This window comes from Somniosus microcephalus, chromosome 4 (assembly GCF_052327205.1).
Source record: "Somniosus microcephalus isolate GS21.2 chromosome 4, FLI_Smic_1.0, whole genome shotgun sequence".
Taxonomy (NCBI): domain Eukaryota; kingdom Metazoa; phylum Chordata; class Chondrichthyes; order Squaliformes; family Somniosidae; genus Somniosus; species Somniosus microcephalus.
The window spans coordinates 315,020,616-315,035,243 of record NC_140990.1 but is presented as its reverse complement, the minus strand read 5'-3'; the positions used below and the strand labels follow the sequence as shown (position 1 = coordinate 315,035,243).

Below are 14,628 nucleotides of genomic sequence, written 5' to 3'. Positions count from 1 at the left end.
GAGGGACTGCCTAAGAAGAAGGATTTATGTGGCTGGTCTAGTTAAGTTTCTGGTCAATGGTGACCCCCAGGATGTTGATGGTGGGGGATTCTGCGATGGTAATACCGTTGAATGTCAAGGGGCGGTGGTTAGACTCTCGCTTGTTGGAGATAGTCATTGCCTGGCACTTCTGTGGCGCGAATGTTACCTGCCGTGTCGTCCAGGTCTTGTTGCATGCAGGCATGGACTGCCTCATTATCTGAGGAGTTGTGAATGGCATTGAACACTGTGCAGTCATCATATAATTTAACCCTTTTAGCCCTGGTATCATTCTGATGAGTGTGGAGTTCTGGCCCCTCTGGAGAGCGGTCATTTTGAGCGGGCAACTTTGAACTCCCGCCTGCTCGCATGAAGGTATCAGTTTTTCTGAGAGGGTTCTGAGGGCAACCGCTTCATGATGGGCGACGATGAGTTACTATAGATACGCAGCCCAGCATGTGTCAGCACCTTTACAAAGGAGGTGGGGGAGGGGAGGGGCGCAAAGGGCGAGGAAATTTTGTGGGGGGAGAAAGGTTGCTTTCTTGATGAGCGAAGCACTTAATTATTCTTTTTGAGCCACACAAGTTGTACAGTCCTGAGGTGAACGGGCCCCTCCATGCTACTGAAGCTTTCCTTTGCTTTGCAGGGCAGCACGTTGCAGAATGTCGACCAGTGATTTTCCAGGACTGCAGTCATCCCCGGGAGAGCCGTCATCCCCGGGAGAGCCGCCATCCCCGGAACTAAATTTCCCTTCGGCGCTGATGGAAGGACACCCGGAACCTTTGGATCAGCCGGCTCCCCCGGTAAAGCCTGAACCGCCAGAGCAACCGCCACCAGAAACCTTGCCGAAGGCCAGTCCTGAAGCCGTCAATTTCCTGGCTTCCATCAGTAAGTTTCCTCCTTCCACAGCTGGAGACAGAAGCAGCCTCACTCAGGACTGTGCTCATTACATTATCCCGTGTGCTCCTTCCACTGTCTGACAACACACACAGGCATGTGTCAGCACTGTGCCTGTTCGTCACTGATGTCCCACACACTAGCCACATGTGGGAATCCTGATGTGGCTAATTGCATGCCGGATTAGTAAATTAAAGACAAGTAACGTCGTTGGGCGTATGATTTTTTTTTTAATTCATTCTCGAGCTGTGGGCCTCGCTGGCAAGGCCAGTATTTGTTACTTATCCCTAATTGCCCATGGGAAAGAGGTGGCGAGCTGCCATTTCAGAGGGCAGTTAAGAGTCAACCACATTGCTGTGGGTCTGGAGTCCCATATAGGCCAGACCGGGTCAGGGCGGCAGATTTCCTTCCCTAAAGGACATTGGTGAACCAGATGGGTTTTTATGACAATCTGGTACTCCATGGTCACCATTACTGATACTAGCTTTTTAAAATTAATTTATTTAATGAACTAAATTTTAATTCCACAGCTACTGTGGTAGAATTTGAACTCATATCTCCGGATTACTAGTCCAGTAACATTACCACTATGCTACCGTACCCCATACTCATATTGGCACAGCGTCCGCATGTGAACATTAACCTTTTTGTGCATTTGTTGGTAAATGGTCAGAGGAAAAGTGGAGTGTGCGAGTGTTTTTTGATCACTCTGTGGGCTTTAGTTCTTGGTTACTGAATGGTGGTAGATGTTTGTTCAGTAAATATATACACGTCTGTGAAATACTTGTAGTGTGTGTAAGGCGTTTTCTACTAAGATTAGTGCATGGGACTAAAACCAGAGGGACATAATGGAGACTAGAAGCTTGTTGAAGGGAAAGTGTGGCAGGGAAATTGCTACCATTTGGTGGTTCATTGTACTCCGCCGTTAGTTACTGTCATATGTGCATGTGTGCAAACGTGTGTGTGTGTGTATATATATGTGCGTCTCTTCATCAAGTTGTGACGTTAACTCCAGGGAATAGAACACTTTCCTTGTCTGACACAGGCTGTGAGCATCAAGCATACCCAAGTCCAGCAGAGCCAGGGCAGGTACAGCACGGGTTAGATACAGAGTAAAGCTCCCTCTACACTGTCCCATCAAACACTCCCAGGGCAGGTACAGCACGGGTTAGATACAGAGTAAAGCTCCCTCTACACTGTCCCATCAAACACTCCCAGGGCAGGTACAGCACGGGTTAGATACAGAGTAAAGCTCCCTCTACACTGTCCCATCAAACACTCCCAGGGCAGGTACAGCATGGGTTAGATACAGAGTAAAGCTCCCTCTACACTGTCCCATCAAACACTCCCAGGGCAGGTACAGCACGGGTTAGATACAGAGTAAAGCTCCCTCTACACTGTCCCATCAAACACTCCCAGGGCAGGTACAGCACGGGTTAGATACAGAGTAAAGCTCCCTCTACACTGTCCCATCAAACACTCCCAGGGCAGGTACAGCACGGGTTAGATACAGAGTAAAGCTCTCTCTACACTGTCCCATCAAACACTCCCAGGGCAGGTACAGCACGGGTTAGATACAGAGTAAAGCTCCCTCTACACTGTCCCATCAAACACCCACAGGGCAGGTACAACACGGGTTAGATACAGAGTAAAGCTCCCTCTACACTGTCCCATCAAACACTCCCAGGGCAGATACAGCACGGGTTAGATATAGAGTAAAGCTCCCTCTACACTGTCCCATCAAACACTCCCAGGGCAGGTACAGCACGGGTTAGATACAGAGTAAAGCTCCCTCTACACTGTCCCATCAAACACTCCCAGGGCAGGTACAGCACGGGTTAGATACAGAGTAAAGCTCCCTCTACACTGTCCCATCAAACACTCCCAGGGCAGGTACAGCACGGGTTAGATACAGAGTAAAGCTCCCTCTACACTGTCCCATCAAACACTCCCAGGGCAGGTACAGCACGGGTTAGATACAGAGTAAAGCTCCCTCTACAGTGTCCCATCAAACACTCCCAGGGCAGGTACAGCATGGGTTAGATACAGAGTAAAGCTCCCTCTACACTGTCCCATCAAACACTCCCAGGGCAGGTACAGCACGGGTTAGATACAGAGTAAAGCTCCCTCTACACTGTCCCATCAAACACTCCCAGGGCAGGTACAGCACGGGTTAGATACAGAGTAAAGCTCCCTCTACAGTGTCCCATCAAACACTCCCAGGGCAGGTACAGCATGGGTTAGATACAGAGTAAAGCTCCCTCTACAGTGTCCCATCAAACACTCCCAGGGCAGGTACAGCACGGGTTAGATACAGAGTAAAGCTCCCTCTACAGTGTCCCATCAAACACTCCCAGGGCAGGTACAGCATGGGTTAGATACAGAGTAAAGCTCCCTCTACAGTGTCCCATCAACCACTCCCAGGGCAGGTACAGCACGGGTTAGATACAGAGTAAAGCTCCCTCTACAGTGTCCCATCAAACACTCCCAGGGCAGGTACAGCACGGGTTAAGTCTAGAACAAAGCTCCCTCTACTCCAGGTGACTTTCAAACCTTTCTGTGTCGTGGAGCCTCCTGTAAATGTTATCCCAAGCACACCCAGTCGTAACTTCTGAAATACAGTGTCAGCTTACCAAAGAAAGAAAGAATTTGCATTGATGTAGCACCATTCAAAACCTCAGGATGTCCCAAGGCTCTTTACAGCCAATAAAGTACTTTTGAATTGGAGTCACTATTGTAACGTAAGAAACAAAGTGATGTGTTAGAAAGTCAGAACATGCAAATAACTGATGCCAGATGGATAGTTATTTAACCTCACAACCCTCCTTTGAATCCGGGTATACCAATTTGAAAATCTGTGCTCTAGTGTGCTGAAACAACGTGTTTCAGCCCTCACCTCAGGAGAGCACCTACCACTGTGCCAGAGCACGCTTTGTCCCATTCCCACACCAGCCATCCTATCTGTCCTCTGAGTGAGATTGGCAAGTTGGTGCCAGCAGCTTCTGTACTCTAAACCTATGCCCACGAGGAACTGCTCGAACTCAAGTTCACATAGAATCCTCACCACCAGCAATTAGCAGATATTTTCGTTGCGTCTCGAATTTAAAATTCATCCTCGTGTTCAACTCCCTATATCTGTAACCTCCTCCAGCTCTACAACTCTCCGGGATCTCTGCGCTCCTCCAGTTCTGGCCTCTTGTGCAACCCCGATTTCCATCGCTCCACCATTGGCGGCCGTGCCTTCAGCTGTCTGGGCCCTCAGCTCTGGAATTCCCTCTGCCTCTTAAACTTGCAGGGCTACGGGGATAGAGCAGGGGAATGGGACTGACTGGATTGCTCTACAGAGAGCTGGCACAGACCCGATGGGCCGAATGGCCCCCTTCTATGCCGTTATGACTCTATGACTCCTTTAAGAGGCCCATTAAAACCTACCTCTTTGACCAAGCTTTTGGTCACCTGTCCTAATACCTCCTTATGTGGCTCAGTGTCAAATTTTATCTGATAACGCTCCTGTGAAGCGCCTTGGGACATTTTACTACGTTAAAGGCGCTATATAAATGCAGGTTGATGTTGCGTCAGTCGGGGGCTGCAATTGAATGTGGACCTCAGAGGTGAAAGAGCAGTGTGCTGACCATTTTGAATAATTCTGCTGATTTTCGCGGCGATGAATTGTGTGTTTCAGGGCTGGAGGATCTGCAGATGATTCAGTTCACCGATTCCCTGGTGACGGTTTCCAATACAGGGAAAGAGCTTGGTGAATTTACCATCACGGTTCAGTCCATCCTGTATGGGGGGCAGCCGAGTCTCAGCATTCACGCCAACAGCCACGGCTCCATTGACAATATTCCATGTGGAACATCCATCTCAGGTAGGCGACAGCCATGTCCCCGAGCTTTTAAAGGAATGTAATGCATATATATATTTTCCACCAGCCCCCAAAATCTTTTTTCTCCCCTCCTCACCTGCAGGCGCTGGCTTCAGCTGGGCTGCACTTCTGTTGGCACCGGCAGACCATCCGCTAACTCGCCCAAACGCCCATTCATGTGCCAGCTTATTAGGCAGCGAGCTTCAGTGGGCTGTTTGACTGTAGAGGGCATCGCGGCCGAGCCTGACTTGCCCCCCGCCCCCCCCCCCCCCCCCCCACTCCAGCAGGGCTCACTGGATAATGTTCAGGAGCAGAAACCCTGCTTCATTAACTTCTGCAGCTCAGAGTCGCCAAGTACCAACTCTGGCCTCACCACCCTGCCCGAGATCAGCACAGGCCAAGAGTCAAATCTGCTCCGAATGGCTCAGTGCGGCACCATATGATGCAGTTACATAGAAACATAGAAGATAGGAGCAGGAGTAGGCCATTCGGCCCCTCGAGCCTGCGCCGCCATTTAATGAGATCATGGCTGATCATCCAAATTCAGTACCCTGTTCCTGCTTTCTCCCCATATCCCTTGATCCCTTTAGCCTCAAGAAATATCTCCAACTCCTTCTTGAATATATTTAATGAATTGGCCTCAACAGCCCTGTGTGGCAGAGAATTCCACAGGTTCACCACTCTCTGGGTGAAGAAATTCCTCCTCATCTCAGTCCTAAATGACTTACCCCTTATTCTTAGACTGTGACCCCTGGTTCTGGACTACCCCGCCATCGGGAACATCCTTCCTGCATCTAGTCTGTCTAGTCCTGTTAGAATTTTATAAGTTTCAATGAGATCCCCTCTCATTCTTCTAATCTCTAGCAAATATAAGGTTAATCGACCCAATCTCTCCTCATACGTCATTCCTGCCATCCCAGGTATCAGTCTGGTGAATCTTCGCTGAACTCCTTCCATGACAAGAACATCCTTCCTCAGATAAGGTGACCAAAACTGCACACAATACTCAAGGTGTGGTCTCACCAAGGCCCTGTACAACTGCAGCAAGACTTCCTTGCTCCTGTACTCAAATCCTCTCGCTATGAAGGCCAACATACCATTTGCCTTCTTAACCACCTGCTGCACCTGCATGCTTACCTTCAGCGACTGGTGCACAAGGACACCCAGGTCTCGTTGCACTTCCCCTTTTCCCAATCTATTGCCGTTCATATAATAATCAGTCTTCCTGTTTTTGCCACCGAACTGTCAGGGGCAGTACTGAGGGAGCGCTGCACTGTCAGAGAGGCAGTACTGAGGGAGCGCTGCACTGTCGGGGGGCAGTACTGAGGGAGTGCTGCACTGTCAGAGGGCCAGTACTGAGGGAGCGCTGCACTGTCGGGGGGCAGTACTGAGGGAGCGCTGCACTGTCCGAGGGGCAGTACTGAGGGAGCGCTGCACTGTCAGAGAGGCAGTACTAAGGGAGCGCTGCACTGTCAGAGCGGCAGTACTGAGGGAGCGCTGCACTGTCCGAGGGGCAGTACTGAGGGAGCGCTGCACTGTCCGAGGGGCAGTACTAAGGGAGCGCTGCACTGTCAGAGCGGCAGTACTGAGGGAGCGCTGCACTGTCAGAGGAGCAGTACTGAGGGAGTGCTGCACTGTCAGCGGGGCAGTACTGATGGAGCGCCGCACTGTCGGAGGGGCAGTACTGCGGGAACGCTGCACTGTCGGAGGGGCAGTACTGAGGGAGTGCTGCACTGTCGGAGGGGCAGTACTGAGGGAGCGCTGCACTGTCGGAGGGGCAGTACTGAGGGAGCGCTGCACTGTCGGAGGGACAGTACTGAGGGAGCGCTGCACTGTCGGAGGGGCAGTACTGAGGGAGCGCTGCACTGTCGGGGGGCAGTACTGAGGGAGCGCTGCACTGTCGGAGGGGCAGCACTGAGGGAGCGCTGCACTGTCGGAGGGGCAGTACTGAGCTCCGCTGCACTGTCGGAGGGGCAGTACTGAGGGAACGTTGCACTGTCGGAGGGGCAGTACTGAGGGAGTGCTGCACTGTCGGAGGGGCAGTACTGAGGGAGCGCTGCACTGTTGGAGGGGCTGTACTGAGGGGAGAGCTGCACTGTCGGAGGGTCAGTACTGAGGCAGCGCTGCACTGTCAGAGGGGCAGTACTGAGGGAGCGCTGCACTGTCGGAGGGGCAGTACTGAGGGAGCGCTGCACTGTCGGCGGGGCAGTACTGATGGAGCGCCGCACTGTCGGAGGGGCAGTACTGTGGGAACGCTGCACTGTCGGAGGGGCAGTACTGAGGGAGTGCTGCACTGTCGGAGGGGCAGTACTGAGGGAGCGCTGCACTGTCGGAGGGGCAGTACTGAGGGAGCGCTGCACTGTCGGAGGGACAGTACTGAGGGAGCGCTGCACTGTCGGAGGGGCAGTACTGAGGGAGCGCTGCACTGTCGGAGGGGCAGTACTGAGGGAGCGCTGCACTGTCGGGGGGCAGTACTGAGGGAGCGCTGCACTGTCGGAGGGGCAGTACTGAGGGAACGTTGCACTGTCGGAGGGGCAGTACTGAGGGAGTGCTGCACTGTCGGAGGGGCAGTACTGAGGGAGCGCTGCACTGTTGGAGGGGCTGTACTGAGGGAGAGCTGCACTGTCGGAGGGTCAGTACTGAGGGTGTGTTGCACTGTCATAGGGGCAGTACTGAGGGAGCTCTGCACTGTCGGAGGGGCAGTACTGAGGGAGCGCTGCACTTTCAGAGGGGCAGTACTGAGGGAACGCCGCACTGTCGGAGGGGCAGTACGGAGGGAGCGCTGCACTGTTGGAGGGGCAGTACTGAGGCAGCGCTGCACTGTCGGAGGGGCAGTACTGAGGGAGCGCTGCACTGTTGGAGGGGCAGTCCTGAGGGAGCTCTGCACTGTTGGAGGGGCAGTACTGAGGCAGCGCTGCACTGTCAGAGGGGCAGTACTGAGGGAACGCCGCACTGTCGGAAGGGCAGTACGGAGGGAGCGCTGCACTGTTGGAGGGGCAGTACTGAGGCAGCGCTGCACTGTCAGAGGGGCAGTACTGAGGGAACGCCGCACTGTCGGAAGGGCAGTACGGAGGGAGCGCTGCACTGTTGGAGGGGCAGTACTGAGGCAGCGCTGCACTGTCGGAGGGGCAGTACTGAGGGAGCGCTGCACTGTCAGAGGGGCAGTACTGAGGGAGCGCTGCACTGTCAGAGGGTCAGTACTGAGAGAGCGCCGCGCTGTCAGAGGGTCAGTACCGAGGGAGCGCCGCATTGTCGGAGGGGCAGAACTGAGGGAGCGCCGCACTGTCGGAGGGGCAGTACTGAGGGAGTGCTGCACTGTCAGAGGTTGCAATGCTGAGGGAGTGCCGCATTGTCGGAAGGTCAGTACTGAGGGAGCGCTGCACTGTCGGAGGGGCAGTACTGAGGGAGCGCTGCACTGTCGGAGGGTCAGTACTGAGGGAGCGCTGCACTGTCGGAGTGGCAGTAATGAGGGAGCGCTGCGTTGTCGGAGGGGCAGTACTGAGGGAGCGCTGCACTGTCAGAGGAGCAGTACTGAGGGAGTGCTGCACTGTCAGCGGGGCAGTACTGAGGGAGTGCTGCACTGTCGGAGGGGCAGTACTGAGGGAGCGCTGCACTGTCGGAGAGGCAGTACTGAGGGAGCGCTGCACTGTCGGAGGGGCAGTACTGAGGGAGCGCTGCACTGTCGGAGGGGCAGTACTGAGGGAGCGCTGCACTGTCGGAGGGGCAGTACTGAGGGAGCACTGCACTGTCGGAGGGGCAGTACTGAGGGAACGATACACTGTCGGAGGGGCAGTACTGAGCTCCGCTGCACTGTCGGAGGGGCACCATTGAGGGAACGCTGCACTGTTGGAGGGGCTGTACTGAGGGAGCGCTGCACTGTCGGAGGGGCAGTACTGAGGGAGCGCTGCACTGTCGGAGGGGCAGTACTGAGGGAGCGCTGCACTGTCGGAGGGGCAGTACTGAGGGAGCGCTGCACTGTCGGAGGGGCAGCACTGAGGGAGCGCTGCACTGTTGGAGGGTCAGTACTGAGGGTGTGTTGCACTGTCGCAGGGGCAGTACTGAGGGAGCTCTGCACTGTCGGAGGGGCAGTACTGAGGGAGCGCTGCACTTTCAGAAGGTCATTACTGAGGGAGTGCTGCACTGTTGGAGGGGAAGGACTGAGGGACTGCTGCACTGTGGGAGGGCCAGTACTGAGTGAGCTGCACTGTCAGAGGGGGCGCTGCACTGTCAGAGGGGCAGTACTGAGGGAGCGCTGCACTGTCAGAGGGTCAGTACTGAGAGAGCGCCGCGCTGTCAGGAGGTCAGTACCGAGGGAGCGCCGCACTGTCGGAGGGGCAGTACCGAGGGAGCGCCGCACTGTCGGAGGGGCAGTACTGAGGGAGCGCCGCACTGTCGGAGGGGCAGTACTGAGGGAGCGCCGCACTGTCGGAGGGGCAGTACTGAGGGAGCGCCGCACTGTCGGAGGGGCAGTACTGAGGGAGCGCCGCACTGTCGGAGGGTCAGTACTGAGGGAGCGCTGCACTGTCAGAGGGGCAGTACTGAGGGAGTGCCGCGCTGTCAGAGGGTCAGTACTGAGGGAGCGCCGCACTGTCGGAGGGGCAGTACCGAGGGAGCGCCGCACTGTCGGAGGGGCAGTACTGAGGGAGCGCCGCACTGTCGGAGGGTCAGTACTGAAGGAGCGCTGCACTGTCGGAGGGGCAGTACTGAGGGAGTGCTGCACTGTCGGAGGGACAGTACTGAGGGAGCTGTCGGAGGGGCAGTACTGAGGGAGTGCCGCACTGTCGGAGGGGCAGTACTGAGGGAGTGCTGCACTGTCAGAGGTTGCAATGCTGAGGGAGTGCCGCACTGACGGAAGGTCAGTACTGAGGGAGCGCTGCACTGTCGGAGGGGCAGTACTGAGGGAGCGCTGCACTGTCGGAGGGGCAGTACTGAGGGAGCGCTGCACTGTCAGAGGGTCAGTACTGAGGGAGCGCTGCACTGTCGGAGGGGCAGTACTGAGGGAGCGCTGCGTTGTCGGAGGGGCAGTACTGAGGGAGCGCTGCACTGTCGGAGGGGCAGTACCGAGGGAGCGCTGCGCTGTCGGAGAGGCAGTACCGAGGGAGAGCTGTGCTGTCGGAGGGGCAGTGCTGAGGGAGTGCTGTACTGTCAGAGGGGCAGTGCTGAGGGAGTGCTGTACTGTCAGAGGGGCAGTACTGAAGGAGCGCTGCACTGTCGGAGGAGCAGTACTGAGGGATAGGTGTACTGTCGGAGGGGCAGTACTGGGTGAGCACTGCACTGTCAGAGGGGCAGTACTGAGGGAGCACTGCGCTGTTGGAGGAGCAGTACTGAGGGAGCGCCGCACTGCCTGAGGGGCAGTACTGAGGGATTGCTGCACTATTGGAGGAGCAGTACTGAGGGAGCGCTGCACTGTCGGAGGAGCATTACTAAGGGATTGCTGCACTGTCGGAGATGCCATCTTTCGGATGAGACGTTAAACCGAGGCAGGTGGATGTAAAAGATGTCAAGGCACAATTTGAAAGAGGAGCAGGGGAGGTCTCTCCAGTGTCCTGAAGCCAATATTTATCCCTCAACCAACATCCCTAAAACAGATTATCTGATCATTATCACACTGCTGTTTGTGGGAGCTTGCTGTGTGTAAAATAGGCTATTTACACTTTACAACAGGGACTACGTTTCAGAAGTTTTTCATTGGCTGTAAAGCACTTTGGGGCGTCCTGATGTCATAAAAGGCGCTAAAGAAATGCAGGTTCGTTCTTTCTTTCTTTAAGCTGTAATCATGAAGAATTCTCTCACCCAACAAATTCAGTGCGCAGCGAAATCTTGGCGTCAGCCAGACTTCTGCAAGACTATCGTGTAGCTGATTCGGTTGCTGATCAACATTTAAAAATTAATTCTTGGGATGTGGGCGTCGCTGGCAAGGCCAGCATTTATTGCTCGCCCCTAATTGCCCTTGAGAAGGTGGTGGTGAGCCGCCTTCTTGAACCGCTGCAGTCCGTGTGGTGAAGGTACTCCCACAGTGCTGTTAGGGAGGGAGTTCCAGGATTTTGACCCAGCGACGATGAAGGAACGGCCGATATACTTCCAAGTCAGGATGGTGTATGACTCGGAGGGGACCTTGGAGGTGGCGGTGTTCCTGTGCGCCTGCTGCCCTTGTCCTTCTAAGTGGAAGAGTTTGCGGGTTTGGGAGGTGCTGCGAAGAAGCCTTGACGAGTTGATGCAGTGCATTTTGTAGATGGTACACACTGCAGCCACGGTACGCCGTTGATGGAGGGAGTGAATGTTTAAGGTGGTGGATGGGGTGAAGATTAGTACAAATCGCAGCCAAGCCCCTGCCGCATGCTGCAACTTCACTGGTTAGTGATCCAGAGTGGGAACAATACCTGATTTCTTTGATCTCCCCCAGCTCAGGGATACGGAAAGCTAAGCCAGTGGCCTTCTGGTCTCTGTGACACCATGCTGTGTATTACCTTCTCTCAGGGAACTACTTTATGAACATCTATAACACAACTTTATTTTACAGCTTACATCTCTTCTAACCTTGAAACGCTGGAGCAACATCACCATGAGTATGTAAAGGTAATTCATTATTATTTTATGGGGGAGACCAAAACTAGGGGCCATAAATAGAAGGTACAGGAAACTCTTTTTTTATCCGGCACCGACGGGACCGGCGTGGTGCCGGTTGATCAAAGAGTCCAGATTACAGAGAGGTATACTTACTAAGGTACGAGAGCCCCGTACACAGCCACAGATCCAGGTGTCCCTGTTGCAGTGTAGGAACCCCGGTTACATGGCCACAGATCCAGGAACAGCCACTAATATGAAGTAAAACTTACCTGAACCTACTCCTGAATTTTGCCGGTTAATAGAGATTTCCGGTTATTTAGGTGCCAGTAAAAAGAGAGTTTCCTATAGTCACCAATAAATCCAATAGGGAATTCAGGAGAAACTTTTTTACCCGGATATTGGTGAGAATGTGGAACTCGCTACCACAGCGAGTGGTTGAGGTGAATAGTGTGGATGCATTTAAGGGGAAGCTGGATAAACACATGAGGGAGAAAGGAATAGAAGGATATGCTGATAAGGTGAGATGCAGAGGGGTGGGAGGAGGCTCGTGTGGAGCATAAACACCGGCACGGACCAGTTGGGCCAAATGGCCTGTTTCTGTGCTGTAAATTCATTGCAATCCTATTGAAATAGACTGAACATGCCTCTCTAATTCTGTGTGAAAATTTCCACTAACATCCCCAGCAGCTTTCGGCTTCAGTGCTTGGTGTCCCCTCTGATTAAAAGTCTTGAGCCTAACATTTGCCATACCTTAAATGTAAACAATTGGCTTAAATATCCGATTGCTACCAATCAGGAGTGAGGAACCTGCATAAAGCCAATCCAATCGCTCACATTTTTTGTTAGAGCTACCAATCGGGAATCAAGAATGAACTCAAAACCAACCAATCATATTGCTCAACTATTTTTTTCAACTTTTTCTTGGCAGCCATGTTGCTTTCCAGCCCATTGCACTACTTACCTCCAGTTGACTGCAGGTGTCAGCTATGCCTCAATGGGCAGCACTTTTGCCTCTGAGTCAGAAGGTTCTGGGTTCAAGTCCCACTCCAGAGACTTGAGCACAAAATACAAGCTGACACCCCCACTGAACGAATTGCTGCACTGTCGGAGGTGCTGTTTTTCGGGTGAGATGTTAAACTGAGGTCACCGTCTGCCCTCTCGGGTGGACATAAACGATCCCGTGGCCACTGTTTCGAAGAAGAGCAGGGGGAGTTCTCCCCAGTGTCCTGGCCAATATTTATCCCTCAACCAACATCACTAAAAAAGTTATCTGGTCTTTGCTGTGTGTGGGACCTTGCTGTGCATAAATTGGCTGTTGTTTTTCCTACATTTCAAAAGTTAATTGACTTTAAAGTGGTTTGGGATGCCCTGAGGTTGGGAAAGGTGCGATATAAATGCAAGTCTTTCTTGGTGGTGAATCTGCTGTGGCATTCCTCTCAGTAAGTCAGGTAATACACAGTTTTAATGAGTGTTATGCTATGTAATGTAATATTCTGCTGCCACAGTGGAGCTATGTTTAAGGTGGCTTGCCCCATTCAGGATGCAAGGACTAATTGCAATGAGTAAACACGCCTTGAGTTCACTCAGAGTTTAATTGCTGTATGGCGAGGAAAGTTTGCAGATTGGATGTTGCTTGTAAATTTCCGGCACCCTTTCTTTCTCTGATTTTTATACTTTTGAGGGGTTACCTCGGAATTGTTGCCTCGAAACCTTTCCGGGTGTTCTCAAAACGTCGATGCGTGATAGATGGATGTTGACGGCGATTCTCTCACCTGTTTGTTTTTTGGGGTGGCCCTGGTACAGCTGAAGGATCAGCCTCTGGTTAAGAAGACTTACATGAAAAAAGAAAGGGATGGATTTGCAGTGACGAAGGAGGTCATGGTCGGAGAGGTAAGTAAATGCAAGGATGAGCGGCAGTACTTTGTAACTGTGCACCAGTGGATCTTCAATGCACTTGCATTGCAAGTCGGTGGATATCCTGTTTCATAAGGGCAGGAGCATTAATTGCATGCCGCATGCTTCCATAGAAGATAGGAGCAGGAGTAGGCCATTCGCCATTCAATGCGATCATGGCTGATCATCCAAATTCAGTACCCTGTCCCTGCTTTCTCCCCATATCCCTTGATCCCTTTAGCCTTAAGAAATATATCCAACTCCTTCTTGAATATATTTAATGAATTGGCCTCTACTGCCTTCTATGGTAGAGAATTCCACAGGTTCACCACTCTCTGGGTGAAGAAATTCCTCCTCATCTCTGTCCTAAATAGCTTACCCCTTATCTTTAGACTGTGACCCCTGGTTCTGGACTCCCCGGCCATCGGGAACATCCTTCCTGCATCTAGTCTGTCTAGTCCTGTTAGAATTTTATAAGTTTCAATGAGATCCCCTCTCATTCTTCTAAACTCCAGCGAGTATAAGCCCAATCGACCCAATCTCTCCTCATACGTCATTCCTGCCATCCCAGGTATCAGCCTGGTGAATCTTCGCTGAACTCCCTCCATGGCAAGAACATCCTTCCTCAGATAAGGCGACCAAAACTGCACACAATACTCAAGATGTGGTCTCACCAAGGCCCTGTACAACTGCAGCAAGACATCCTTGTTCTCCGCAGCTGAGGTGGGGGCTGTGTGTCCCTTTTCAGTTCACAAGGTCTAGTCAATATAACAAGGAAGCAGCTTGAAATCAATGAGACTGTTTCCGGTTAGACCAAGGTCAATTAGAGGGGAATTGTTTCTCTGGGGATTGGCCAGACTGGGTCGGGCTGCTGGAGAGATGCATTCGTACCTCTCACACCCACATCTGCAGGCAGAGGTGAGCAGGTCGCACTATGACAGAGGCTCAATGTGTACGGAGGCTCCTCTCCCAATATGGCACCCATAGGATACAGTAGCATAGTGGTTATGTTACTGGACTAGTAATCCAGAGGCCTGGACTAATGATCCAGAGACACACTATGGCAGCTGGGGAATTCAAATTCAAATGATTAAATAAATCTTGAATTTAAAAAGTGCTAGTATCGGTAATGATGACCATGAAACTCCCAGATTGTCGTAAAAACCCAACTGGTTGTCTAATGCCCTTTAGGGAAGGAAATCTGCCGTCCTTACCCGGTCTGGCCTATATGTGACTCCAGACCCACAGCAATGTGGTTGAGACTTAACTGCCCTCTGAAACGGCCTAGCAAGCCACTCAGTTGTATTCAAAAAGGCCGCTCACCACCACCTTCTCGATGGCAATTAGGGATGGGCAATAAATGCTGGCCTTGCCAGCGACGCCCACAT

The 14,628-nt window shown here is 52.7% G+C and overlaps 1 protein-coding gene across 6 annotated transcripts in view; it reads left to right on the top strand.

The window, feature by feature from the left end:
* catip (ciliogenesis associated TTC17 interacting protein) overlaps positions 1-14,628 on the top strand; it is a 61,553-nt gene that overhangs the window by 26,795 nt on the left and 20,130 nt on the right. For all 6 annotated transcript variants that reach the window (XM_085986759.1, XM_085986761.1, XM_085986760.1 and 3 more), the window contains 4 exons: positions 665-906; positions 4,598-4,783; positions 11,301-11,356; positions 13,151-13,237. In XM_085986759.1, the coding sequence (XP_085842885.1) occupies positions 665-906; positions 4,598-4,783; positions 11,301-11,356; positions 13,151-13,237 (571 nt within the window). The remainder of the gene's footprint in view (positions 1-664; positions 907-4,597; positions 4,784-11,300; positions 11,357-13,150; positions 13,238-14,628) is intronic.